This window comes from Lathamus discolor, chromosome 6 (assembly GCF_037157495.1).
Source record: "Lathamus discolor isolate bLatDis1 chromosome 6, bLatDis1.hap1, whole genome shotgun sequence".
Classification (NCBI taxonomy): domain Eukaryota; kingdom Metazoa; phylum Chordata; class Aves; order Psittaciformes; family Psittacidae; genus Lathamus; species Lathamus discolor.
In genome coordinates, this window is record NC_088889.1 from 5,684,335 (window position 1) to 5,709,816 (window position 25,482).

The window sequence follows — 25,482 nt, forward strand, 5'->3', positions numbered from 1 at the left end:
TTGCTCGCTAAATAAAAGAAACGGTCTCGTTATTTTCATAACCCGGCACTTAAAGAATTTCCTCCGTTAGAGAAAGCCCGTTTCCTTCCTCCTGTTTCCTTTGAGCAAACTTCCCCATCGCATTCGCCTTCACTCCCCAAAGGATTTCTTTTTTTCTTTCCAGCCAGTATTTCTATGCAGCAATATAAGTACATATTTCTGTGTGTGCATACGGGTATATGCACACATATGTTTCAAGACATGTAACTTACTCCAGCTCCACGCGGTAGAAATTGCAAGTCAGATTACTACAGCACATAAATCATTGCAAGGGTTTTCCTCCTCCAAAGGGAAAAAGATATATAACCTGCTCTAAAGGCTTTTATTGAAGAGTTCGGCTTTTAATTGCCTGAGGGATAAGCCGTACCCCGCATGTACGGCAGGGAAAACTGGGAGAAGTGCTTCGGCGACCGCCGCTCCTGTTCTCGGTGTGTTGCGGCCGCAGCTCTCCCTGGCCTATATTTACCCATACGGTGCAATGGAAGGGCTTAGATCTAGAAATAGAAGCCGAGAGCAATAGATGGCAGGCACAGGCTTTTTATAACTCGAAAGGACTGGTTTATTAAAGATTTAGAATAAAATTAAACACAAAATAAAGGGGGGTCACATCTTTTCCTGCCGGCTCTCGGGGTGCCCACTGTACCTGAGGCTCCACAACCAAGAACAGGCTGCGTGGAACAGCGGCCCCGGGCACTGCCATGGGTCTGTTTGGTCGGCCTCGGGGTTTAGCTGTTTTTTGGGGGGGTTGGAGTTTTAATTTTCCTCTATTTACATTATTCGGGGTGGGGGCTGTGTGATTTGCTGGGGTTAAAATTAAAGCACTTTAAATCGCCCCACTGCTCCCGCATCCCTCCCGGGTAACCAGGAGTCCAGCATCCCCCACTGCGGCCGCGCTCCTTCCCCTTCTGAATAACGGCGGGGGCTCGGTGGGCAGCGGGGAGCAGCGGGGCAGCGTTTGCTCTCCGGCTTCCCCATCAAAAACCCCTTTCTGTAGCTCTCCCCAGCAGCCTGCATGTTGTTTGATCGCATTTACACCCGCTGCAGAGAACGAGGTCGGAGCTCCGTTCCCCACGCCGAGGGTATTTACCCGGGCTCGGTGATGTCCCCGATCCCCTTTAGCCCGGCGCGGTGGGTTCAGCCGCTCACTCGGGAGAAGGTGGAGAGGAGCCTGCGGGTGCTACAGCCGCTCTGCGGAAACCCCGGTCTGGCTACTATTAGCGAGTCTTTCTTTTCAATCATTAACCATTATTATTATTGCTATTAATTATCCTCGCGGATTCATGTGTCTCTTATTAGAGGCCACCGTCCCTAGCCACATCACAGAGGGCTCGCAATGGGAGCGGGTCTGAGCGCCCACTGAAGTCAACCCTGGAGCCCCGCTTAGAAATAAATCGGGGGGGACACACGTCGGCGGTATTAAGGAGGGTGATAAACTCGTGTGGCACTATCGGGGGGTGTAATGTGTCATCACAGGCTAAACCGGCGCCATGGCCCTCGCAACCTATAAAACCAAGACAGCCGGTTAGCGGGGAGAGGGTGGCCGGGATGGGAAGGAACCGGGGGCTTCCCTACGCTCCCAATTTCCCCCCTTGGAGCTGGTGCCCGTGGGGCCCCTCAGCCCCACTATGCCCTTCCCGGTGGGCCCAGCCTGGACCTCAAAGTCCTCCGAGGATGCGGAGCGGGCCTTGGGGCCGCTGTGGGGTTGTCCACTCATGGGGATGGGGAAAAGAGGGAGCGAACCACGGCCTAAGTCTTGGCCAGAGCTCCCCAGCATTCCAGGGCCCGGCGGCGAAAAAAGCCCTGGAAGCGGCTTGTGCCACCGGGAGCGAACAGGAGCAGAGCACGGCCCGAGCTAGCGGGATGGGATGGATCCTGGCCCGGCGAGGAGCGGGCAGGGCAGCCGGGCTCTGCCTGCGGTGCCCGGGTACGGCGGCCTGGAGACGGCTTGATGCCCTTTCCCTGGGAGGCAGTCACCTTGGAGGGGGGACCAGGTTTGTGGACCTGTATCCGAGGCCAGAGACACCTCGGCTGCTCGCAGGGGTGATGGACGGCGCCCGAACGCGGCCTCTTTGCTTCCTTCTGAGATCTAGAGACGGGGGAAAGGGAACATAAAGAGGGCAAAGGGTGCCCAAAACGGCGGTGGGAGCCTAAAGGTGGAATCGCGGGCCCAGCATCCCCATCGCCCGCTTTAGGGCCCCCCCGGAGGGCGCCTCACGGTCCCACTCCGCTGTCCCTGCCCGACGGGATCCCGTTAGGCCGGTACACCGAGAAGGGGACATGGCCACCTTTATCAGAGGCGATGCGCTGAATCCAGGCCGGGGCAGCCCCTCTTTGCCCCCACAGAGATCACCGGAGCCAGAGGAACAGATTTCACTTCCACTTTCTCTTCAGAAAAATCACTTGGGGGGGGGGGGGGGGGCGGCGGTGTGTGTGCTGTTTGTGGGCTTGTTTGTTCTGGTTATTTTGGGGGTGTTACGTTGGATTTTGGTTTTGGTTTTGTTTCATTTTATCCTAATGGCCTCTATAGAGCAGAAACCTCCCGAAGAAGCCTTTTAAACCCGCGCTCGGACACGACTTGAGGAGCGACCCCGTTCCAAGCCGAGCTCCAGCGCAAGGGAGTGCCTTAATTGCCGCTAATGGCCCGCGGAGAGGATGCGGTGGGTTATCTGCAGTCGGGCAGAAATCAATCAGGGGAGTGGCAATTAGAGGAGAAAGTGAGAGACGGGACCTTGAGAGAGGCCATTACAATGGAAAATGAAGGTTCGAGTGAACTTTTCCAGCAACATTCCCTGTGAAAGAGGATCCCGGTGGATATACTTGGCGCAGCCCGGCGCTCTTCCTTTCTCTTTCTGTTTCTGTCCCGGTTTACAGCGGGTTTCTCGGGGTTGCTAACGCTTTCCGGGAGCGCATCGGCCCCGCTCAGAAATGACCATGGAAGAAGCCTCCGCAAAGCCGGGAAGGGGGGAACGCGGCTTCCCGAAGGGAACGCGGCTTCCTGGGGCCCGGCGGGACGGGGCGGGCGCGGTGCCACCGGCCAAGGTCTCCTTGACCCTGGGAGGACTTGTCCCGCCGGGCACCCCCCGCCATTCACCCTCGGGAGGCCCGTTCCAGCCCCGGGTGTTTCTTTTTCCTTACCCCCCCTCCTTGCCACACGCCAAGGACTCACCGTAACAGGAGACCTGCAGAGCTCCGTTGTGGCCGCTGCTCTCCTGCAGCTTGAGGTTGTTCTCCGGGGGGGTTTTGCAGGGGCCTCGCTGCATGTAGAGATGCGGCGGCTGCTGCTGCTGCTGCTGTTGTTGTGGGTATTTGTTAAAGGAGGCCGGAGCCGCGGTGGAGCCGGGAGCCTGCACGCTGCCATCCAGGGACTGACATTCCTGCTGGCTGTAGCGGCTCCGGCACTTAGAGCTGCTGTCACCAAAGCCTTGTCCTTTGCTGGCCAGGAAAGTAGGGCTGAACTTGTCACTTGCTTGAAATGCCCTAAAAGGCGAGGAGCCTTCTGTGCCCTGGGAGGCTGCGTTGTAGTAGGAATCCATGGCAGCCGGATCACAATAAGAAACACAAGTATCAGCATTCATTCCTAAAATTAAAAGGCCCGAGTGTCCTTAATGCGCTTGGAGGGGCACCAGGAACCTCTCTTTCTCTCCCCCTCTCGCATAGACACACACTCACAGCTGGGCCAGGGAGCTCTAAGAGGATTCAGATGTTCTTGAAAGCTGACCAGATCTCCAAACCCCCTTAAGATCTCGCACAGTAAAAGGGGTCTTTTTCATTCCCTCCCTCCCTCCCTCTCTCTCTCTCACACACACACACTTGCCCTTCGTCTCTCCCTCCAATCTATCTACGCTCCAAAGAGGCTCTTCTCCGCGCTTCCCCCCCCCCCCCACACACACACATAGGAGGCAAAAAAAAGAGAAAAGGGGGGGGGGGGGGAAAGAGAGAGGAGAGACCTCTCCCCCAATTAATATGTAGATGATGACACTAGAGGGGAGGGGGCCCAGGAAGGGGGGGCTCTGTGTGTATGGAGGGTGTGGGAGCAAGGGGGGGGGGGGGGGGAGTGAAGGTCACATCTTTTGCATTTAAAAAGTAGCAAAAGAAAGGTTTTCTGATTAAAAGTATAGCAAATCAAACGGATAACGGGAACGCTGCGAAGGGACGGACGCGGGGGAAGCACCGGGGACGATTTAATGGTCGGGACACACTCGTTTCGCTCCTCACGACCCCCACGGCCCCCTCCTCCTTATTAAAGGCAATACGGATTTCCCCCGCACTAGATGCCTTTAAGCTTGCTTCGCCCCCCCCTTCTCCGCCTTTAACCCCTTCGGGACCAGCGCATCCCCTTGGCACTGCGGTGCCTCGCTCGCCCAGCACATCGCCAGGCAGAAGTAACTCCCCGGCCTCCCGCCGCACGTTTTACGACCGTCATTATTTATTTACCTCCACAAACGTGCTCTCTCCAGGTGTAAAACAACTGGGCCGAAACGGGAGGGCGGCAGGGAGAGGGATTTTAACAGGGTCTCAAGCGCACAGAATTGGACCTTCGGGGACTGCCGAGGGTGAACTTGCAAAGGGACAGAGGACGGCAGGAGCCCTTTTTGGTTTGGAGGGGTCAATTGCAACCCAAAAAGGGCTTAAAAATAAATCAATGCTCACCTTCCGTCACCCCCCCCCACCCCATCCCGCCATTCAACCTGATTCCCCTCCTCCCTCGGTTAACTCATGCTACCCCTTACACTGACTCTTACCCTGCCTGCCTCCCATCCCCACATCTGGTTTCTATTGCTCGCTTACCTTGAAGTTTTCAGTAATAAAGATATTACGCAAACTACATCCACAGTCCTCCAGTCAAACGGAAAAAAAAAAAAAAAAAAGAAGGAAAAATAAAAGGAAAATAAGATAAAAAAAGGAAAGAAAAGGAAAAAGCGACAAAGAAAGGGAAGTGAAGAAAAGAAGGCCCTTAACCCCTTAGGGATCGCGGGCCGCGGTGGAGCCGGCAGCGGGCAGGGAGTGGGGCACCGGCGGCGGCTCTGGGCCCCCAACGGGCTCCCCCCGGGGCCCGGACCGTGTGTCCTCCCTTCTCCCCTCCCTGCGCAGAGAGAGGGGGGAGACCAGTGGCTTTCATCTGTGTGTGTGTATCTGGATGCGGGTGGGAGCGGGATGCGGCTCGGGGGCCACGGCTCGGGGGTGCCGTGGCAGCCGCAGCCCCTCGGGTTTTGCCCTCAAGAGCAAGACCAGCACCGCTGTTTCCATTAGCTCGGATCTGACAAGAACAACCCCCCCTGCCCCTCACCCCCCAGATGCAGAAGGCATTTCTAAGCGAGGTCGTCGTTAAAAACAGCCAGAGACGGATTAATTTACTAGATTTCAAACCGTTTTGCGAGTCTCCCTCCGAGCAGCGCTGGGCTCACTCAGCTTTCTGGTCCAAGAAAGCTTTCAGCGGATTTGCCTTCCTTATTCTCTTTATTACCTTGCTTAATACTTTCCCCATCGTTTCGCTCTCCCCTCCCAAACTCCCCCACCCCGTCGCAGCCCCCTCTCTCTCCCTTGTCCACGACTTAATAAAAAGCAAACCCAATGTATAGGAGTCTTTCTAAACACCAACTTCGGGGCGGACAGGGGCAGACCAGGCGCTGCCTGTACCCGGAGCCCGGAGCGGCTCCTCCGCGGGGAGCATCCCCGGCTCCCGCATCCTCCGTTCCCGCATTCCCGGCTCAGCTCGCAGCCGCTCTGATGGGGAAAGCATTTGTGTGTGGAGGGGGTAACCACGTTAAATACGGCTCTTCCAGCCAGTTACTTCCTCAGCCATTACTCTGCGAACGAAGAAGAAACCCGAGAGAAACGATGTGAGGGCAGTCCTCGATGCTGGGGCGTTATACTCGGCCTCGAGAGTTCTTTTCGGCAACGTTAAATCACAGCAAGAATGAAAGCTGAAGGGGGAGATTCCGGGATAGGGCAAGAGATGATTTTTTAGATGAATGCTATTATATTCATTATTATTTATTATTTATTATTATTTATATAGAGAGATCTTTTTTCCTTTCCTAGGAGCCGGGCTTTCCGGGTCTCTCCGGCTTGGCCGAGCCGAAGAAGGGCTGCCCCTGTCTGCCTCGGCCGGAGCGCTCCGCCAGCCCTTCCCGGTATTAAGCTGTAACGAAAAGTCCATTAGCTCCCAATCAGGACTAATCCGCAGCCCCGCGGAAAGGACCGCAATAAACCCCACTCTCTAATGGCCAATTTGTGTCCCTGGAAGCGGGAGGTTAATTCAGGAATCGTTACCGGGGGAAAGGGTGCTCGCAAATACCTGGCGATCTGGAGGGGGGGATAAGGGGGAAAGCGCATTTCCTGACGGTTTTCGTTATGGATGGGTTGGGTTTTGTACGAAGTCCTCTCAGCATCTTGATGGGGCATCCCCCAGCCCCCGTTAGCTGGGAGCGGAGCTTCGTGAACATAAAAGCAGACGGAGCCTGCGGCCGCCCTCCCCATTCAACGAGGCGATGGGGCTGCGTGTCCCGGCGCTGCCGCGGCCGGCGATGGGGCTCTGCCCGCTCAGTCCTGCCGCACCTCCGGGGAGAGAGGAACGCCCCCGTTTGCGGGAGCGGGGATCGGCAGAGTCGGGGTCGGAAGGGACACGCACCTCTTGAAACACGAGCTCCGGGTCACCCCAAACCTGCCCCAAATGCGGCCGAAAGGGAAGGGGGGAAAGAGCGGCCGAAAGGTCTGCGCTCCGCAGCACCCCGCTGCCAGTTCAGTACGTGTGTGTGCTTTATATCGAGACTGCTTTCCAGATCCGGTCGCTGTTGGTTTGGGAAGGACTCACCCCCGGGGGTCCCTTCCCATACAGAGCGGCGGGAGCCCAGGTGAGACCCAACCGGTCCCTCGTTTAGGGACGGCAGCTCCCACCCAGCGAGTCCCTGCTGCGGGAATCGCCCGGGTCTCCAGCTCCGGAATACCCCCTGGAGAAGGGAGCAGTCCAGGGCAGCCCTGCCTGGCTTCTTTCCCTTTCCACAGGGGCAGGAGCAGGCACCGCTCCCCGATGAGGACCCGGTGCGGGGCGCAGGCGATAGCGGGTGGATCCTGCACCTCGATCTCTGCAAGATTCTACCCCCCCCACACCCCCAGCTATTCCTGTGCGGTTGAAACACTGAGGCTTGTGGCACATCCCGGGATAAGGCAGAGGTGCCCGCTGGTCCCCGCACACCGGCGGGGTGGCTGCGACGAGGCACAGAGGGGCGGCGGGTCCAGCACCCCAGGTCCTCCTCTTCCCTCCGAGCAAATATCTCGGTTCAGGGAGTGGGGTCATTTACTGGGGAGGGGAACGGAGATGGGGGGGGGGGGGGGGGGATATCTCTCACACCGTCCCCCCCTGGCTTTTTGGCAGAGCCCTGCTTTTGGAAACTGCCTCCAGCGTGTTTCCCCCTTGGGTTGGTTTGTGTGGTCACTTCAGAGCTGCTTTTGTAGAGAGATCTGAAGGGGACCTATTTATAACATCCCTGCTAGGGGGGAGAAAGGGGGAAAAAGGAAAGAGGGGAAAAAGTAATCGTGCTGATCTCCCCAAATTCTTATTTTATTTAATTTATTATTACCTATTTATTTGTTTTTCCTAGCAGGACGAAGGTTGCATCTTTATTTAGTGAACAGAGTTTGCCTTGTGACAGTGCCGCTGGTACCTGTGCTGTGGCTCATCCCCTGGACTGGGCTCTTTGCTCTCCTGCCCTGGACGCCTTGCCTTGGGGATCGTGTATATACAATATATATATAGTATCGTCACTATATACAATATATATGTAATGTCGTCGTTATATACAGTATATATCTTATATTGTCATTATATACAAATACACATAACCACGCTCCTCGTGTCACGAAGGGGCTTGCAGAGAACTGGAGCTGACCCGCTCCTCTCCTTGGGCAAAGCAAAGGAGCAGGCTCGGAGTCGGGCCGGGGTGGCCCCTGCGTTGCTTGTGCGGGCAAAGCTCTTATCCCCACGTCCTCCGAGGTTCCCCCGCTTCACCGAGGCATGGAAGTCTGCTCCAGGGCTCTGCTACCCGCGTTCCGCTGGCGTTCCCCTCGCCTGCCCTGGGCACGGTTTGCTCCGTGGATGCTTGTGTCTGTGTAGCTACGGGTTTACACCGAAAGCGGCCCCGGGCAGCCGTCGGGCTCGGAGAACCGCCGAGGGCCGCAGGGGGTCCGGTCAGGGTTTCCAGCAAAGCTCCCTTTAATTTTGCTTTCTTTTAATTTGTTTTTTTTTTTTTTTCTTCTTCGTTTTATTTTGTTTTTCTCTTTAATTTCTTATTTTATTTTTCCCTTTCAATTTTGTTTCCTTGTCCAGAAAATGCCGCACTCGCTTCTCTCTGCAGGCAGCAAAGGGCATTTACCCACTCGCTCCTTCACGCAGCCCCAGAAGCCTCCGTGTCCGGAGCTGGGCCCGCTGCGGCGCGGCACGGTGAGGGGCTGCCGAGCCCGGGATCCCTGGAGCATCCCGACCCCCTCGGCCCCATTATCCCAGCTTTCCCGTGCCCCAAAACCCAGTGGAAAAAATCACTGCTTTCGGCACCGCGCTGGGGGGGCTCGGTGACGCCACCGCATGGGAGCCAATGGGGAGGCGGAGAAGGGGCGGCCCCCGCTCCCCCCGCACCCCTTTCGCACCCCGCTTCCCTCTCCGCACCCCGGGTCGCCCCGGAGCCCGGCGGGGGATGCTCAGGCCGGCAGCCCTCTCGGACCCCGGCCCAGCTGGGTGGAAGCCCCGCTCCGCATCTCGTCCCACTTCCAAGCACGCCTGAATGTGATTTAGGGGCTGGGGGTGTCTCTGTATCTAAAATGCCACCCCAGGACCGCATCTTTTAGTGGCTATCTATAAACCCCTTCTTGCGGGGGTTAAAAAATCCACTTGCTATTAATTTCCTCTATCCTTCCCGCGGGCGTGTGACCTTGCCAGACCTCGCTCTGAGGTCAGGGGCTATTTTTTGTTGGAATCAGAAGTCCCTGGGGTGGGGAAGGCAGAGCGGCTCTGACTCAGGGAATGTGGGGGTCCCCCGGGCTCACCGGAGGGTGTACGGGGGAGCTGCGGGAAGCGGCGGCTCGTCGGGGCAGCGGATCCCGAGGGGTGCGGCGCTGCTCTCTGGGTACCATCAGGATGACCCAGCTCCAGGCTCTGGTCCTGGGGGTAGGACTAGGGCACCCACAGTGACCTTTCAGGGCCGGGGCCGCAATGCTCCTCTGGGGAAGCATTTCCCCGTGGGGAGCGCCGGCCTGGGAATGTCCTTTTCGCCCTAAGCATGAAACAAAGAGGTCGGGGCGGAGGATGGGGTCCGAGCCGAAGGCATCCGACGGCAGCTGGTGCACCTGTCAGCGGCTCCCCCTGACCTTTTCGAGCCGGGACAGAACGGGGGGGGGGGGGGGGGGGGGGGGAGGTGGACACAGTGGGGCAGGCGGGGAGGCCGAGCGAAGGGCAGAATCCTCCCCTGGGCCGCCTGTGCCGCAGCCCCGCAACCCACCTCCAGCATCCCTCGGGAAAGAGGAGCAGCTGGTGCCTGCTGCCGGGAGCGATGAAAAGCGCTCCCAGGGAGGGACCGTGGGTATTTTTAATTCCTAATCTCAGGCACTCGGAGAAGAGGACCGAGACCCGCGCCCCATTCCGCGCCCCGTGGTGCCCGGTTCAGCGCCCTCGGGCCGCCCGGCCGCTGGATTTCGTTTGTTCCTTTCCTTGCCTGATGCTCGGACAGATATTTCCACGCTGGGTCTTTTGCAAAATACCCGTTGGAATCGCCAAAGCCACCCCTAAACCGAACAAGAGCTGATCTCCTCATAAAGCAACACCTGGTGCTCTGCTGAGAGTAATAACCGCTGGGATTTCTTTTTTTCCCTGATTAGAATCGCGTCCCAATTACAGTTATCACAGCAGCGTTAGGCGCTCACTGTACCACGCACAAGCCGATTTTCCGTGCGATTTGCCCCAATATCTACTGACCCACCACGGCCGAAGCGCTCAGCCCCGTGGTTCGGGTCTCCTGCCCGGACAGGGAGCGCTTCGGGGGCCACGGCAGCGGCTTTTCCCACATCCCGCTGCTCCAAGAGCCGGTCCCCAGTGCAGAGGAACCAGAGGAACCCCCCTTTGCTTTAGCAGGTTTATTCCGGGAGGGGTATAACAGGGTTTGGGGTTTTTTATGGATGTGGAAAAGCCCCTTCCAGAAATGTCCCGAAGAAGGGGAAAAGCAGGACAAGGGGGGTTTGTAAGTAACTCTCCGAACGGTTTCTCCCCTCGGGACGCTCCGCAGCACCCCCGCCGCCCCCTGCCCGGCTTTCAGGCTGCCCGGCCCCACCGGGGCTCCCCACCGGGCTCCGTTTCCCAGCTCCCGCTGGACTCGCAGCACTCGCAGCAGATGTGATCCCTATCAGGGGCTCAATAAGGCTCTTCGGGTCTCCTGGACCATAGCTGCGACCTTTCCTGTTACCCGGTTGCTTGTTGTGTTTTTAAGCCTCCCAGAAATGCTGCTTTTCGTTATTTCGGGATATTTTTATTGAGCTCCCACAAAAAATCCTATCGAGCCTTTTTGTGTCAGAGCCGTGTATAATTAAGGGGGGAATCAGTTCACAGGGATCGCAGATTCCCTCTGCAGCAGCAGCATGGCTCTTACAGAAAGCAATTTTGCAAGCAATGGAGCAGGCTGAGGGGTTGCCTGGGTGTACAACCCATGAGGATGCTGCTTATTTAAAGGGAAGCACCTTTGTTTAAAGGCACAGAAACAGTCTCAAAGAAGTGATTTGCCCAAAGTCACACTAGGACACACAGTCTGCCGTTTACTGGGAGCTGGGAAAGAGCCCAGAGTCGCCAGTGAGTGGCTCAGCCAGCTCCCAGGGTTCGGGCAGAAGGACCTTACCCACTGACAGACAGAAGTGGCTGGGATTTCCCCAGGTCTTGAGGTTCTTTGGCTTCCCCTGGAGCCGGTGAAAACTGCAGCAGCAGAGACACAAGTCAGATCACTGTGATTTAAAATACTGAGGCACAGAAATCAGGCCACTGTGATTTAAACCGAGTCAGAATACCTGGGGATGTGCCCCCCGGCTCCAAACTGTATGGTCAACAATCTTGAACAGCCACAGCGAGAGACCTCTCTCTGGCCATCAGCCAGCCTCAGCTTTTAGGGTTCATCTACCCATTAAACCTTCTCATCAGGGCACAGCCAGGACATGAGAGAAAGTCACTGAGAAAGTCTGAAAAGGACATCATTAAGAAACTAAGGCAGAAGCAACGACTCAATGTGACTTGTTATCTTTTGTGGTTTAAAGATTGGTAGGGCAACAAAAGGGAGTAAATGCAATAACAATAATAGCATAGAATCATAGAATCACAGAATGGTTTGGGTTGGAAAGGACCTCAAGATCATCCAGTTCCAACCCCCCTGCCATAGGCAGGGACACCTCACACTAAACCATCTCACACAAGGCTTCATCCAACCTGGCCTTGAACACCGCCAGGGATGGAGCACTCACAACCTCCCTGGGCAACCCATTCCAGTGCCTCACCACCCTAACAGGAAAGAATTTCCTTCTTATATCCAATCTAAACTTCCCCTGTTTAAGTTTGAACCCATTACCCCTTGTCCTGTCACTACAGTCCCTGACGAAGAGTCCCTCCCCGGCATCCCTGTATCCCCCCTTCAGGTACTGGAAGGCTGCTGTGAGGTCTCCACGCAGCCTTCTCTTCTCCAGGCTGAATAGCCCCAACTTCCTCAGCCTGTCTTCATACGGGAGGTGCTCCAGTCCCCTGATTATCCTCGTGGCCCTCCTCTGGACTTGTTCCAACAGTTCCATGTCCTTTTTATGTTGAGGACACCAGAACTGCACACAATGCCCCAGGTGAGGTCTCACAAGAGCAGAGTAGAGGGGCAGGATCACCTCCTTGGACCTGCTGGTCACGCTCCTTTTGATGCAGCCCAGGATACGGTTGGCTTTCTGGGCTGCGAGCGCACACTGAAGCCAGCTCATGTTCATTTTCTCATCATGGAACAATAGAATCATAGAATGGTTTGTGTTGGAAGGGACCTTGAAACTCGTCTAGTTCCAACCCCCTGCCATGGGCAGGGACACCTTCCACTAGAGCAGGTTGCTCCAAGCCCCGTCCAACCTGGCCTTGAACACTGCCAGGGATGGGGCAGCTACAGCGTCTCTTGGGAGTCTGTTCCAGTGCTTCACCACCCTCATGGTGAAGAATTTCTTCAATATCTAATCTAAATGTCCCCTTTTTCAGCTTAAAGCCATCCCCCTTGTCCTATCACTACATGCCCTTTACGAATCCCCTCTCCCTCTTTAGTGCAGACCCCCTTTAGGCTGCTATAATGAAATCAGCGCGGAGCAGTCTGGGACGCAGACAGCCTGCGGCTGCGCTGATGCTGGGATGGGGCAGGAGGACAGTCAGGCAGACCTTGCCCAAGTTAGCAGTGACAGTGCGGTCAGCTGAGCCCCAGGGCCACCTGTGTCCTCCCTGCTGCTGAGATTTATAGGGTGTCACATTTTAATAAAAAACACACACACCTCTCCACTTTGGTGCATTAAGAGATTTCTAGCAAAACACAGTAATGTTGCTATAAATTTCCCTCCCAGCACCCTCACAAGTAATAACTCAAGCCCCAGCATTTTGTATTTAATGTTTATTTTGATGGCTGCATTCCAGAAAGAAAAGGGAAAAAAGAGGCAAAAATCGACTCAGCCGCTCTCCCCATTGCTATTAGCCTGATGTTTTCAATAAAATTTAGTGCAAACTGGGAAACAAACACTTGGAAAAAAGAAAGGAGGAAAACAAGCACACTTGGGCAAAATTCTCCTAGACATCTGCCAAAGCCTGGGTTCAAATCCTGGCTTAAATTACAGATGTCCTGCCATGGGTTCTCATTACGGCCTCCTCCCTTGGCATGTTTGAACAGCACCCCAGGGAGCTGTACCTGTTTTAAGCAAGGCTCAGTGGTGGGATGCTCCCAAGGTTGGAGACATATGGAGGCCCAAGGTTGAAACAGCCAAGTCTGGAAGTAAAAGACTGAGTCTTCTTGGCCAAATAATGCAGGGCAGAACACGAGGAGTGCTGCCAGTCATGTCTAAAGTACATGGCAGAGCTATTTAAAGCTTTCAGATCACCTGCTTCTCTATGAAGCCACCAGGCTTTCACATGCACTAGCACTAAGCCCGTACTTGCTACTGAAGAAGGGTGAAACCATGGACACCAATAGCAGTACACCCAGACAAGCCAATGTCCTAACCAGTGCGCAAGCTCCGAGAGATGACCGTGACTCCAGTGAGAGCAGCTTAAACCCTCATCCAATGGTGAATATTTACCCAGATGTGATGCAAAGTCCTGATTGCTTACCCAGAAGTAGAAACTCTTGAGTTCGACTTGATTCAGATGTGGTTAACAAAAATGTGCTGAGAGCAGCAGCACTACGTAACCAGGTTGCTAAGTAGTGAGAGATGTGTCCTAGGCTTGCAGCGAGGAGTGTATATGGAGTCTGCATGGGCTAAGCTTGGAGAACTGCATATTCAGGGTATGTGAAACCCATCTTTGTGCAGCAGACCAGGAGCTGGTCTCTGAGTACTTATGCGTGGTATTCACATCTCCCCATTTTTCAGCAGGGAAATCCAGAAGAATAACTGCCCTGGGTCAAAGATGCTGAATTGTCACTAACATGTTCTGCTATGGTGGTATAAAAGTCATTTCAATCCCTTCTTGTGGTCAGACCAACCTCACTCTTGAGTTCGTGTCTGACATTGAGTTTCTATAGACAAAATTAGTCTGTAGATTCAACCTCCATTGTGACATTTGGTTCATTGGGCAGGTGGTACCAAGGTAGATGATACGGTCACGGCTTCCAGAAGTGGAGTGATCTATTATCTCATACTCATTATTATATTTTGATGTAAATGACAAATTTGTGAAGAAGTGTCCACAGGACCTTCAGAGGAATGAATCCTGATTCTCCTAAAGGGCATTTTGTGCCGTCTGTGACTTGCTCAAATTTCCATGACATCTGAGGGGACATATGTATAGTATCTTGTCATGTCATAGAATCAGAGAATAGTTAGGGCTGGAAAGGACCTTAAGATCATCCAGTTCCAACCCCCCTGCCATGGGCAGGGACACCTCACACTAAGCCATGGCACCCAAGGCTCTGTCCAACCTGGCCTTGAACACTGCCAGGGATGGAGCATTCACAGCTTCCCTGGGCAACCCATTCCAGTGCCTCACCACCCTCACAGGAAAGAACTTCCTCCTTATATCCAATCTAAACTTCCCCTGTTTAAGTTTTAACCTGTTACCCCTTGTCCTATCTCTACAATGTCACACAACTGAAGGCAGAAACCCCCAAATTCAAATCACAGAGAGGCAGAATATATAGCTCATGCTCACAGTGTCTTCCAGTGGGCCTCTGTTGTTTCCAGTGGTATGGAACAAGTTTCAGGACTTGGTTCTGAGCACACTGATTAGAGTGCAGGTATCACTGCTCATAAGGCTTTCTGATGGCCATTTTTGAGCTAATGAGATCGTTTCCATTTGAATTAGTCCTCGTCACACACGTGTCACACAAGGCATGCATAAGGTGTATATGAACTCACACTACTGTACTGGAAGCAATAGGCTCATGGTGATGGTGAGCTGCCCACCAGCAAGCTCTCTGCTCACAGGAACAGCTCTTAGCTCCTTGGCAGTGATGGCTAAAACCATATTTACAGCCAGATGAAAGTTAGAAAATGTAATTTTCTCCTTACTTCAGGTTTTTTGCTCTATTGACTTCAGCGACGATGAGTGGTTTCAATAACGATAACCAGTTTTACACCCAGAAATCGGTGCTTTGCTTTCTCTCCACTCTTCTCTTGAACAGAAATTTAGTTGAGCAGCCTACAGCTCTGTGTTAAATATGCTGGCAAAATGGCATTAATCAAACATGTCTTTGCTATTAACCGGAGAACATCTGCTCAGTGAATAGTACCTGGGACTTTTTGACTCATTTGAAGAAATGCATCAGTCTGTGACCCGATGGGTCTGAAATAGGAACCTGCTGTTTCTAAGGGGTTAAGATACATCTTTTTATCTGTTTTGTGTTTTTCACATCTTCCTTCCCAGCAGAATTCTCTAAAGCCTGGCACATTGGATATCCAGGCTATTCCACACAAAACATTTAACTCCTTGGTATTTGTTTCTATTCCAAAAAGAGGAAATCTAATGATGCTTAAAAAGGATAATACTGTTCCGAAGGAGGGCTGCATGGGTCTGGGTTGATTTCATTCCAACAGACAGAATCAGCAAGCTTCCCAGCCAGCATAGCCAAGAGGAGAGAGTCCAGGGATGTGTCCATCTGACTTCTTCTTTTATATGACACATGGCACTGCAGAATATTGGAGGAGGTATATAGTAATTCCTCTTCAAGGCCTCAAGCAGCACAAAGGAAATACATACACTAAAAACCTTAAATTGACCCAGTGGACCGATCGCCAGTTCCAAGAAACTCAGCATTTTATTCTGGATTATTATTATTATTTTTCCTTTACTAGGTTAATATTCTTTTTATAAGGAGAATGGGAATAACAGTTCACTCTGGATGACCGGCGTGATTTACTTCTACTGCATCAGCACTCTTCCAGCTCATATTTGAGGCAGCTCTTGGGTGATATTTCCGGGAGGGCAAAGGAGTTGTGTGATGCCATTTAAACAAAACAGAAAGCTGAAATATGACTTTTTTTTGTTAGATTTCTTGAGGGACGAGAAGAGATTTGTTTTAAAAACCTTCAGTTGCCTTCAACCCATAAATCTATTTTACCTCGGGACAAGCAGCAAGGATGAGATCACTGAGCTGCACAGATGAACAGAGACCTCACAGATACCACGGAAACAAGAGTCTGGTTACTTCCACGGTCGAGGATGAAATGAAACTCTATACATTGCATTGTGTCCAGCTCCCCATCCCCAAGGACACCATTTCTGTGTTACCTGAGGTGCAAACCAGGCTGAGCTGGTGCCTTGGCTTTGGCAACTGCCCAGGAAACCTGCTTCAGGAGCAGCAGGGGTGACTTGGTGGTGTCCTTTTGGATGCTTGTCCCTGACCTCTGTTTCATACCTGCACATGACAGACTGCCAGGCACTCTGCTGGTTTGTCACCAGAAGCTACCCTGAGTTTGCTAAGCTGATCCTTTTAGAGTCATAGAATAGTTTGCGTTGGAAGGAACCATCAAAGTTCATCTAGTCCAACACCCTTACAATGGGTCTGGAAGATTGTCTTCCTTTGTAATTCCTAGATAACTACAGCAGCCAAAGAAAGGTGGTGTGGTTTTGACCAGGGCTGCAAGATTGTGCCCTATTTGAGTTACAAATCTGGTCATGGGGAACTGAATTTATTAGAAATTCTATTAGTCTCCTGGAGGAAGAAAAAAACCCTCCATTAAAGCTCAGTGCAGTGATGTTGCTATTTAGGTCTGCTTGAGGATGCACTTCTTGTGTTGTCTCCTTACAGAACCAGAGGACAACTCTTAGCTCTTTGTACTGATTTGTAAAACTCTTGAGAGATTCCTATGGTGGGAGCATGAAGGACCACGCACAGCAGTGTGGCTGCTCACGGTATTAAACCAGTGACTTTAAAGAGATACCTGAGCTGAGGGGTTGTCGTGGTTTAAACCGAGCCACACAGCTCGTTCACTCCAAGGAGAAAAACTGACTGCTACTGCTAAACTCAGGACAGGCGTGCAAGAGCATGCAACAGTTCTGACAAGAGTTCAAAAGCCTCCTTTCTCCAGTGCATCTTCCTCGATGAGGTAGAAATGCATGGATGTGCAAGAGGTACAGGTATGTGGACTTTAAAGTTTGTTTTTCTACCTGCTAAAAAGGGAAATATATGTAGTTTTTGGAGCTGTCCAGGAAACATATGTCCATGCCTATGAAGGAAGTTGATTTTGGGAACTATCTCCTTCTCTTAGTCATATGAAACTCCAGCATTTCAAACATTTGTTTCCAAAGGGAAATCTTCTCCCTCATGTCCCGAGACTGCATTATGTTGGCTCATAAAAGCTAGATAGTGACTTGCCCTAATTTCTGTGTGTCTGGGCCTAATGTGGCCTGTGCTAAAGTCAATAAAATGTTGCCATTCAGCTCCATGGCAGCAGGATTAGACTTCCTGTTTGTATTACTTTTCTATCTGTGATTTAGTTCTTCTGCCAAGGCCTTTAAACACTGATGTCAACTGACGATAGGGAAGGTGAGAGAAGACGGAGAGATGACATTTTTTACTTGGAATATTATATATTTAAGCATCTTGAGCCAGTTGGGTTACAAAACTTACAGTTCTTTGTGCAATCTACCTTCCCACATTAGAATAACTTGGCAAAGTTACTCCGTACTTCACCTTTGACGATAGCTCTTAAAGATATTTGTACATCTTCAGACCTTTGAGTATTATGCAAAACATTTAAAAGCCAAAAGCAGGAATATGCCCATGAGTTGCTCTTAAAAAAATGAGTAAAGAATAGTCTAAAGTTAAAGCTAACTATCTTTCCTCAATCTCTCTCTCTCTGTGCCTCATATGAGCCATAAACCAATATCCCTCTATTCTTCAGAAGCAGCAGGAGCAGTGGCTAGTAGCATAAACACTCAGATATTGAGATTTGAGCTCATTCAACCATAATTGACCAAAAAGAAAATGAAGTGAAAACAAAAAGCTTAGTTACCCAGCAAAGAAACAAATAACGCCTTTCCCAAGCACATAAGGGTACCTTTCTCTCTCTCTGATTTGAGATCCTCGGGAGATTTAGGTTTCAAGTGGGGTTAAAAGCTTTATGATTTGTTTAGCCAAAGCATGTAAACCCAAAGGCTATTTTTGACCGGGAGCGTATCCTTGGAGCATTTGCAAACAGAGAGTGACGCTCTCCCCTCTGCGCTGCTGCCCGGCTGGTACATGAACATCCCTTCAGTGCCGTGCTGGGAGGCAGCAGCTGGAAAAGCAGCTTGGGAATGGCAACCGTGGGAGAGGGTGAAGATCAGGATGGCCAAAGGCTCTGGCATTCGTTGTGAGGACACTGTGCCTTGGTTGGGGCAGCTGAGTTACCCCCAGCCCTGCACGGCAGGGAAAGGAAGAACCAGTGCCTGAGGCTCCCAGTCATTCCAAGTGGGAAAACCTCTTTGCCAGTACAGAGCTGGAGCCTAACACAACCCAGCTCCCAAAACCTGACAGACAGATGCTCTTATAAAGAAAAATCGAAGGACAAACCCAATTTTCTCTAACAAAGTAATAGATTTACAGGCACAGGAATTTCTTGTGGGTTTGGATACTGCCAAGTATTACTGCGAAAGTATCCTGCCTATGTCCCTTCTCCAGCACGTACGGTTAGACAGAACTGCTCCCAGTTGCCCAGACTGGGCTCTCAGTTACACAGAGGTAAATCTAGGGCAAATCCACAAGGCTCCAAGAATAAACAATACAAAGTCTGGGACTGAAAGAGAAGATTCAGGCAGCTATAGACAGGGTAGTCTGATATCGGTCATGGATGAAATAGAGCAACCGTTATGGTAAACAGCATGGACAAAAGTCTTTTGCCAGTACACAGCTTCACAGGAATGGGTCTTGTAAGAGGAACTGCTTGTCTTTTTCCGACAAGAATACAGCCTGACTTGGTAAAGTTAACTTACATTAAATCTGCCTACTCGTATTTCTTGATGATGCCTGTTTTAATACTGCCAGATTAAAAACTTGCAGTGTGTCGAGTTAGGATGGAACACTTTGAAGTGAAAGGAAATTTCTTTGTGGATTTTAGTGGAAATACTACCCGTTGTGTCACTGTTACTAATGCGTGTTTCTGGGAGGAGAGGTTGTGCAGTGCTTGGTAAGGCTGCTACTCAACTGTTGCACCCACTCTCACTGTACAAGTGGTGGAGGATGTGGAAAAGACTTTTGGCAAGGTAAGCAAATGAATCTCTTAGCTGGAGGCTGTGCAGAACATGATCCAGTCATCTTATTGGAAAGAAAAGGTTGGGAGATCACCGCCTGTGCATACTTGCAAACAGAATTCTCTGCGTACACAGGGCTTTTCCACCCTGCAAGTAAAAATGGAGCATCAGATGCAACGGTTGGATGCTGGAGTCAAACAAATTCACCCTTAGGGCTGTATGGGTATACAATAACCCGTATCGTGTTATTGCCACTAAAGGCATCTCTGCCTGCTGTGGGGGTAGAGGGGTTTCCTGGCACATGGAGGCTGTAAGCTTGGGCAGCTTTTGGAAAGAGACACTTTAACCCAGCTTCTGGGGAAAACCTATTGCCCGTGTAATATGGGAAGCAAGCAAGATGTTCGCAGCAGTCCCTTCTGGTCTGGAAGGCTGGGAATAAAAGAGTGGAGGTGCTTTGCTTTTGCAGTGGCATGTGGTGATCCGAAAGCTCCTTGGTCATTTAAGCATTTTGGGGTCTTTATTTTATAGGCAGGGATAATGTCTAAATACACATTATTTTTTTAACACCACCACCCCCTCTTGTGCTTTGTAGAGTCCCAAGCTACAGTTGCAGAGCTGTGGTCAGGATAAAAGCCGACAGACCAACCATAAATCAGCCAGAACCGAGTTCCTTAACCTTTCATATTAACCTCTTGCATTGACTTGAGTTAGGTGCTACGCTCTGCTGCTATAAATCATCCTGCAGTGAATTTATGAGCTTCAGCACAATAAAGGGGTTTTTCTTTACCCCCCCCTTCCCTACCCCTTTCTTATGCAGGAAAGGCCTAATGACTGGGATCTGTGAATATTGCTAACTCTCCTTCCCTACCAAAGGGATCTGGCAGGAAGATGTGGGGGTTGGGGGTAGAGAAACTCTTAATTTCACTTATTGGTGACACGATCAGGAAAGGCTGTTCTAAAAAACCCAAGAAACCATTAGCTGCCCCTTGGAATAGGGGGAATAAAGAAAGAAAAAGCTAGTAATGAAACCCATTTGGGGGTTAAAATAGCAATCTATTCACTCGGATGCAGTCATCACCCTGCTTCGCCCTCTCCCCAGAGCACTGCTCATTTTGATGGACCCAGCCTTGTGCGTGCTCCTGAACCGTGTGTCCAAGAGGAGAACCTTCTCCTTCCTCTCTGCATTTGTTCACTGGGGCTGTTGCACTGAAATGAAAGCCAGCAAAGTTGCCCAGGGAGGTGATGGATGCACCACCCCGGCGACATTCAAGGCCTGGATGTGGTTCTGGGCAAATTGGTCTGATTGAAGATGTCCCTGCTCCTTGCAGGCAGTTGGAACTGGATGAGCTTTGAAGGGCCATTCCAACCCAAACTACTCTGTAAGATCCCAGAGGAGGCACTGCTGAAGGCTGGCACACAGATGGGGATGGCTCTGCAGTTTTTTGGTGCTACCAGAAGGCAGGAGAAGCTTTGCACAGACACCAAGCACCACAGATGCTTTCTGGTGCAAGCAGGAGCCTGCCGAATCCTTCCTTTCTGCCATTGCTTTGTAATGCTCCAGTTTGCTGCCTGCTGCCCCCATCCCAGAGCTGGTTGTGTTTTTGTGTTATTCAGAGGTTTGGAAGTATTTTGAGATATTTATACAGTGATAAAGTATGTGAGTCACATCTGTGTTCTGGCATCTTTCAGCCTGTCTATCATCTGCTGTATTTCCATGGTGCTGGCGACTGCAGCATGGAATCACAGAATGGTTTGGGTCGGGAGGGACCTTAAAGCTCATCCAGTTCCAATGCCTTGCCATGGGCAGGGACACCTTCCACTAGACCAGGTTGCTCCAAGCCCCATCCAACCCAATCTATCCTGAGAGCTGAGGAGCTCAGTGTCACTGCTATGAGGAGTTTACTCCTATCTCTAGCCCTGACACTGCAAGGCAATGAATATCAGATTGCAGGGATGCCCAAGACCTACTTGCCTTGCAAAACCAGACCCTCTGACCCTATGATCAAAGGCAACACATTGTGCTCACTGGGACTTTTGGGGGCTTCTACACCCCGATATTTTGATGCTTGATGTTGAAGCTGCTCTCCCATGCAGCAATACTATTGGGGCTAGGAGGGCTGGATTCGTAGCCTTGCTGTTTCCAAACCAGCACCCATAGCCCCACATCACAAGGTGGTGGGGATTAGAGGTATCTCAGCTAACTCTGACGCCTCAGGAGCAAAGTGTTTGCACCAGCACAGCTTGCTGCCTTCCTGAAGAATCTGCCTTTCTGTAGTCCTATCAAAACCGAGCATCCTTCTGTCCCGTCCGTGGGACATTCCGGTTTGGTGGCTCTTTCAAAGACAAAATGGCCACTTCAGTCGAAAGTCACTGCCGAGCTCACTCCGTTCCCGGGAGATGTGATTTTATTCCGCTCTTTGTATTTATTAGTACAGCTGGTGCTGCCTCGGAGCAGAGTGACTTTGTTGAAGCGCAGGGATGGTGGCATAGTGGGAGCAGTGGCTGCTCCCCAGAGCTGGTCTGGGGGATCAGCGTGGTGCTCCCTATCGAGCGGCACAATCCTGAGCTCGGGATAGCAGCGCAGCTGCTCTGTGGCTCCCTGAACAAGCAAGGCAGCGTTAGGGAGCAAAGCAAACAACCCTGCAAGAAAAGAATTAAAGAGAGCAGGTTTCCTGGTTACCTGCAAGGTGGGGGCCAGGATCTGCATATTTCTGTGTTGTTTTGCTGGGTTTTTTTACAATGTGTGAAGAAAACTGAAGAGAATTTTTGCTCTCGTGCTTTTCTGTTTCTCCTTAAGGTCCTTTCCAACCCTAACTCTTCTAGGATGATTCCCTCACCCCTGCCCCTGTGTTTCTGGGTCTGCCATTGAACCCGCTGCTTCTCACCCACCCCAGATTTCCCTGGAGCACCCCCAGTGTGTGCCCTCTCACGCACGTGGACAAGCTCTGCCCCGGTCACTCAACCTGCCTGGGCTCCTATGCTTAAGTGGAACTTCACAGGCTTTAGTAGGCTTCTGAAGCGAGCGGGTAGGGGACAGACCGCAGCTCATATGGGTGAAGAAATACTCTCATTCCCCAATTATGCAGCTGGATCAGTTTGTATTATCCTCCTTGTAGTGTTAAGGAGCATCTTGCATCTAAAAAGATGGGATGAGCCTGATGTAGGCGACATGTTGTCCTGCCCTGGGCTTCTCCAAGCTGGTGCCGTGAGCCTGGAGGGAGATGGAAGCAGGCACCAGCCTGCACAGCCTCTGCTCGGACCCCATGGACCCCAGTGCCTGGGGCACCCTCATCTCCGTGCCCTGGCAATGGGGGAAATAGCACCAAACCCCCCACCCCGGAATAAAACAAAAGGCCGGAGCGCGCCGAATGGATCATTCACGGGGATATTTCTAGTTTCCTGTTTGTTTACCTTATAGGAAAGTTAATCGAGTCCTTTTGATCTTACAGTGAAAACCACAAAGGAAATATTGTTGGAGTAGGAGCAAACTGAAGCCCGTGAGTTCCTCTGCGAGCTCGAGATCTTCATTAAAACAGTTCTGGTTGAGTCTTAATTTAAAGAAAACATGGATTTTTCCCCCTTCTCGCTTATTATTAAGAGCCCACTACGTCCCTAGGCTAAAGTGCTCGCTCCACAAATAACCTTCCTGACAGCTGCCAACTTGGTGCAGTTTATAACCTGCCTTTGGAATATATATACTTATATATATGTGCATGCATATACAGAAAGAGCTGTGTTTATAGTGGTGTCGTCTTTAAAAACTGCCAAATGGGCAATTCAGGATTATTAGAAAGCTAAAGGGGCTAAAGGAAAACTATGATAAGTTTAGAAAATCCTACTTTATTTTGCAAAATAGGAGTTTCCCCAGTGTGCTGAGATTCAAACAATTTTAAATCCTCAGTTTGAGGCAATGAAGCTGAAGAAGTGATGAGAAAAGATTTCTTTTTTGAGGTTGATTCAATTAGCAGAGTTATATTAGGAAAGTAAGTAATGCAATCTATTTATGGACAGATGTATCTCTCCATAATAATAGACAATAAAAATAAATGGAAGCGAATCACAAGGCAAAAATAGCTGATGCTTATTCTCAAGTCTCTTCTAGTAATTTCTTGGGGGCAGGAGGCAGCAAATCTCTGCCGTTGCATTATTTTTGTTTCAAACAGAATGATTCCCTCCTCCTTCTTACGAAATCTCTATTTGTATGAAGATAGTGGAGAGCAAAAAGCAAGTCACCCAGCAGCCACCCCCCTCCACCACATACACACGCGTTTAAAACTATATTGTAGAGCAGCAAAATGGGTTTAGTGAAAACAGGGGTTGTGACAAATGATGACACAAAACTAACAAACAAATAAGGTCTGATCCTGTGCTCGGAGGGAAAGAAAAGCCATGTTTAAAACAGATTAAAATCTGAAGGGATGAACTCAGATTGTGCTGAACACACAAGCCCTGATGGTAAAACAGTACAAATCGAACGCAGGGAATTACTGGAGTGGGCTCCTGAAGGATTTTCTCCTTGTAAAACTTAGCTATACCTGCTGCCCATCGATCTTTCTATGTCCATACGTACACGGGGACTGAGCGATGCTTGTTTGTAGCTCTTTGTCTGTATATATGCTACCGTGCAAATGCAAACTCTCATTAAAGGAGAAATCCTCTGAAGGCAAAGAGATAAATTACCGCGTAGCAAAGGCATCGCTGTGTGATTATCAGAGCAGGAAAAAAGCAGGGAGTCATTCTGGAACGGGAACGAACGCGCTGCGCGTAATTACAACATCATGGCCAAGGCATTTTGTTTTCATTTGAAAAGGCTACATAATTATTAGGCAAAATGTGACAAGTAAGCACAGCATAAATACGTAACATATCCAAGAGAGTTTTATAGCTTGCTTGTTGTGTTTCTCAGCGGTAATTTTTGAATCAACAAATGGGACCTCTCAGCCATTCAAAAATAAATCGCAGTATTTCTCCCCCTTTGCTTTAACATGCATCTGTAAGAAATACGATGCTGTCAAAATATAGTTTTAAATAATTAAAACAACGAAAGTGGAGCTAAGTTTGATATTTTTTATAGCAGAAACAGACTCTTTAGAAAACATCCTGGAAGATGTTACGATTCTCATAAAAGTATTTTATGCTCTGTTTGGCGTTTTCAATTGCCTTTCTCCCAACCATGAATATTTCTCTTTTTCAGTCAATATAAAGATATTCACAAATTATAGTGACAAATAAAATAAAGACAATGAAATATATTAAAATACTTCTTTTTTTTTTTTGACTGCCAAACCAGGCAGATATTGTTCCGTTATTTTTAAGCAAAGAAATGATAATAAGAATGCATCGATGTGAGCGCTGTCTAATAAGAAACAAAGCCTACTTGACTCTTGTTCTGTTTAAAATAAAAGGCAAATAAAACCAATTGGAGCTCTTCAGATTTATCCTCTCCAGAATCCTTATTCTAAATAGCATAATTTTCCCCATTTTTCCCAGCAGAGTTTGGATTATTGGGAAATAACATTTTGGGGTTTTTTTGGTAAGAGCAGAAGAAATAAGGAGAATAAAAATATCTGCAGGTTGGTGACTAAAATGAGATAATTCTGAAGAAGGAGGGCGAGAGGGAATGAGAGAGTGTTGAAAAGCACAATCAGGCAGCAAAACGCAAGTGTCTCTCTTGCCAAATCCAGCTCAGCGTTAAAGCAAAGAAGTTACTCAGCAAAAGAAAGTAAAGTTCAGACCCTACCTTTGTCAGCTGAAAAGTAATGGGGAACGTCTTCCAAAAGTGGGAATGACCTGCACTGCCTATACGGTACGCCTTACCTTAAAATCTATACATTTCTAACCAAAACAGCTTGGAGCAATTCACATAAAACAGACCCAAATGTTGCCCATTCCATGTAAAAGATCAGGTTTCTGTCTCAGCTCAGCCTGTGATATCAGACTTGGGCTTTTTCTTCCCCCCCCCTTAAATATGTATTCTTATGTTTCCAATCCTCCAACACACTTTTCTCATCTTGGAAAAGTTCTCTTTTTTTTTGGGAAGGGTGTGTGGGAAGGATTTCCAACTTGTCAGGGCTCTCTCTTTTCAGTACAATTAAGCTTTCACTTGATCATTTGGAAGGCCAGAATGATTTGCTGTGGTCACCGGCTCTTTATTATGAATATTGTTGCAGATACATAAAGTTTACTGCGAGCTGTAAATATGTCAGGTTTTGCCACGGGGTTTACTAATAAAGAACTCTTAGAGGGGGATTATTGATGGGGAAGATAATCTTTTCAATAAGGGTTCCTGCTTTCTTGTGTTTCCCTGGGTGAGTGCGGTGCAGGGGCACTCCTCAGATGTGCCAAAGCACGGCAGCATTGGGGGATACCAAGGGCACTTCGGCTCCATCCTCCCTCCAAGCCTGACACAGTTCTGTCTTTCAGCAGGATCTTAAATGCTCTATTACTTTTATTAATACCTTTGGTGTTACATCGGGTTTTCCTTTAAACAGGTTTGTGACCATAAGGAATTGATTGATTGTCTAGTGACA

General features: G+C 50.3%; 1 protein-coding gene across 1 annotated transcript in view; it reads right to left on the bottom strand.

Moving 5' to 3' along the window:
• The window catches only part of ALX4 (ALX homeobox 4), a 45,300-nt gene extending 41,686 nt beyond the window's left edge, over window positions 1-3,614 (bottom strand). The window contains exon 1 of the mRNA XM_065685727.1: window positions 3,206-3,614. Coding sequence (XP_065541799.1) covers window positions 3,206-3,614 — 409 coding nt within the window. The remainder of the gene's footprint in view (window positions 1-3,205) is intronic.
• Between the last annotated feature and the right edge of the window lie 21,868 nt (window positions 3,615-25,482).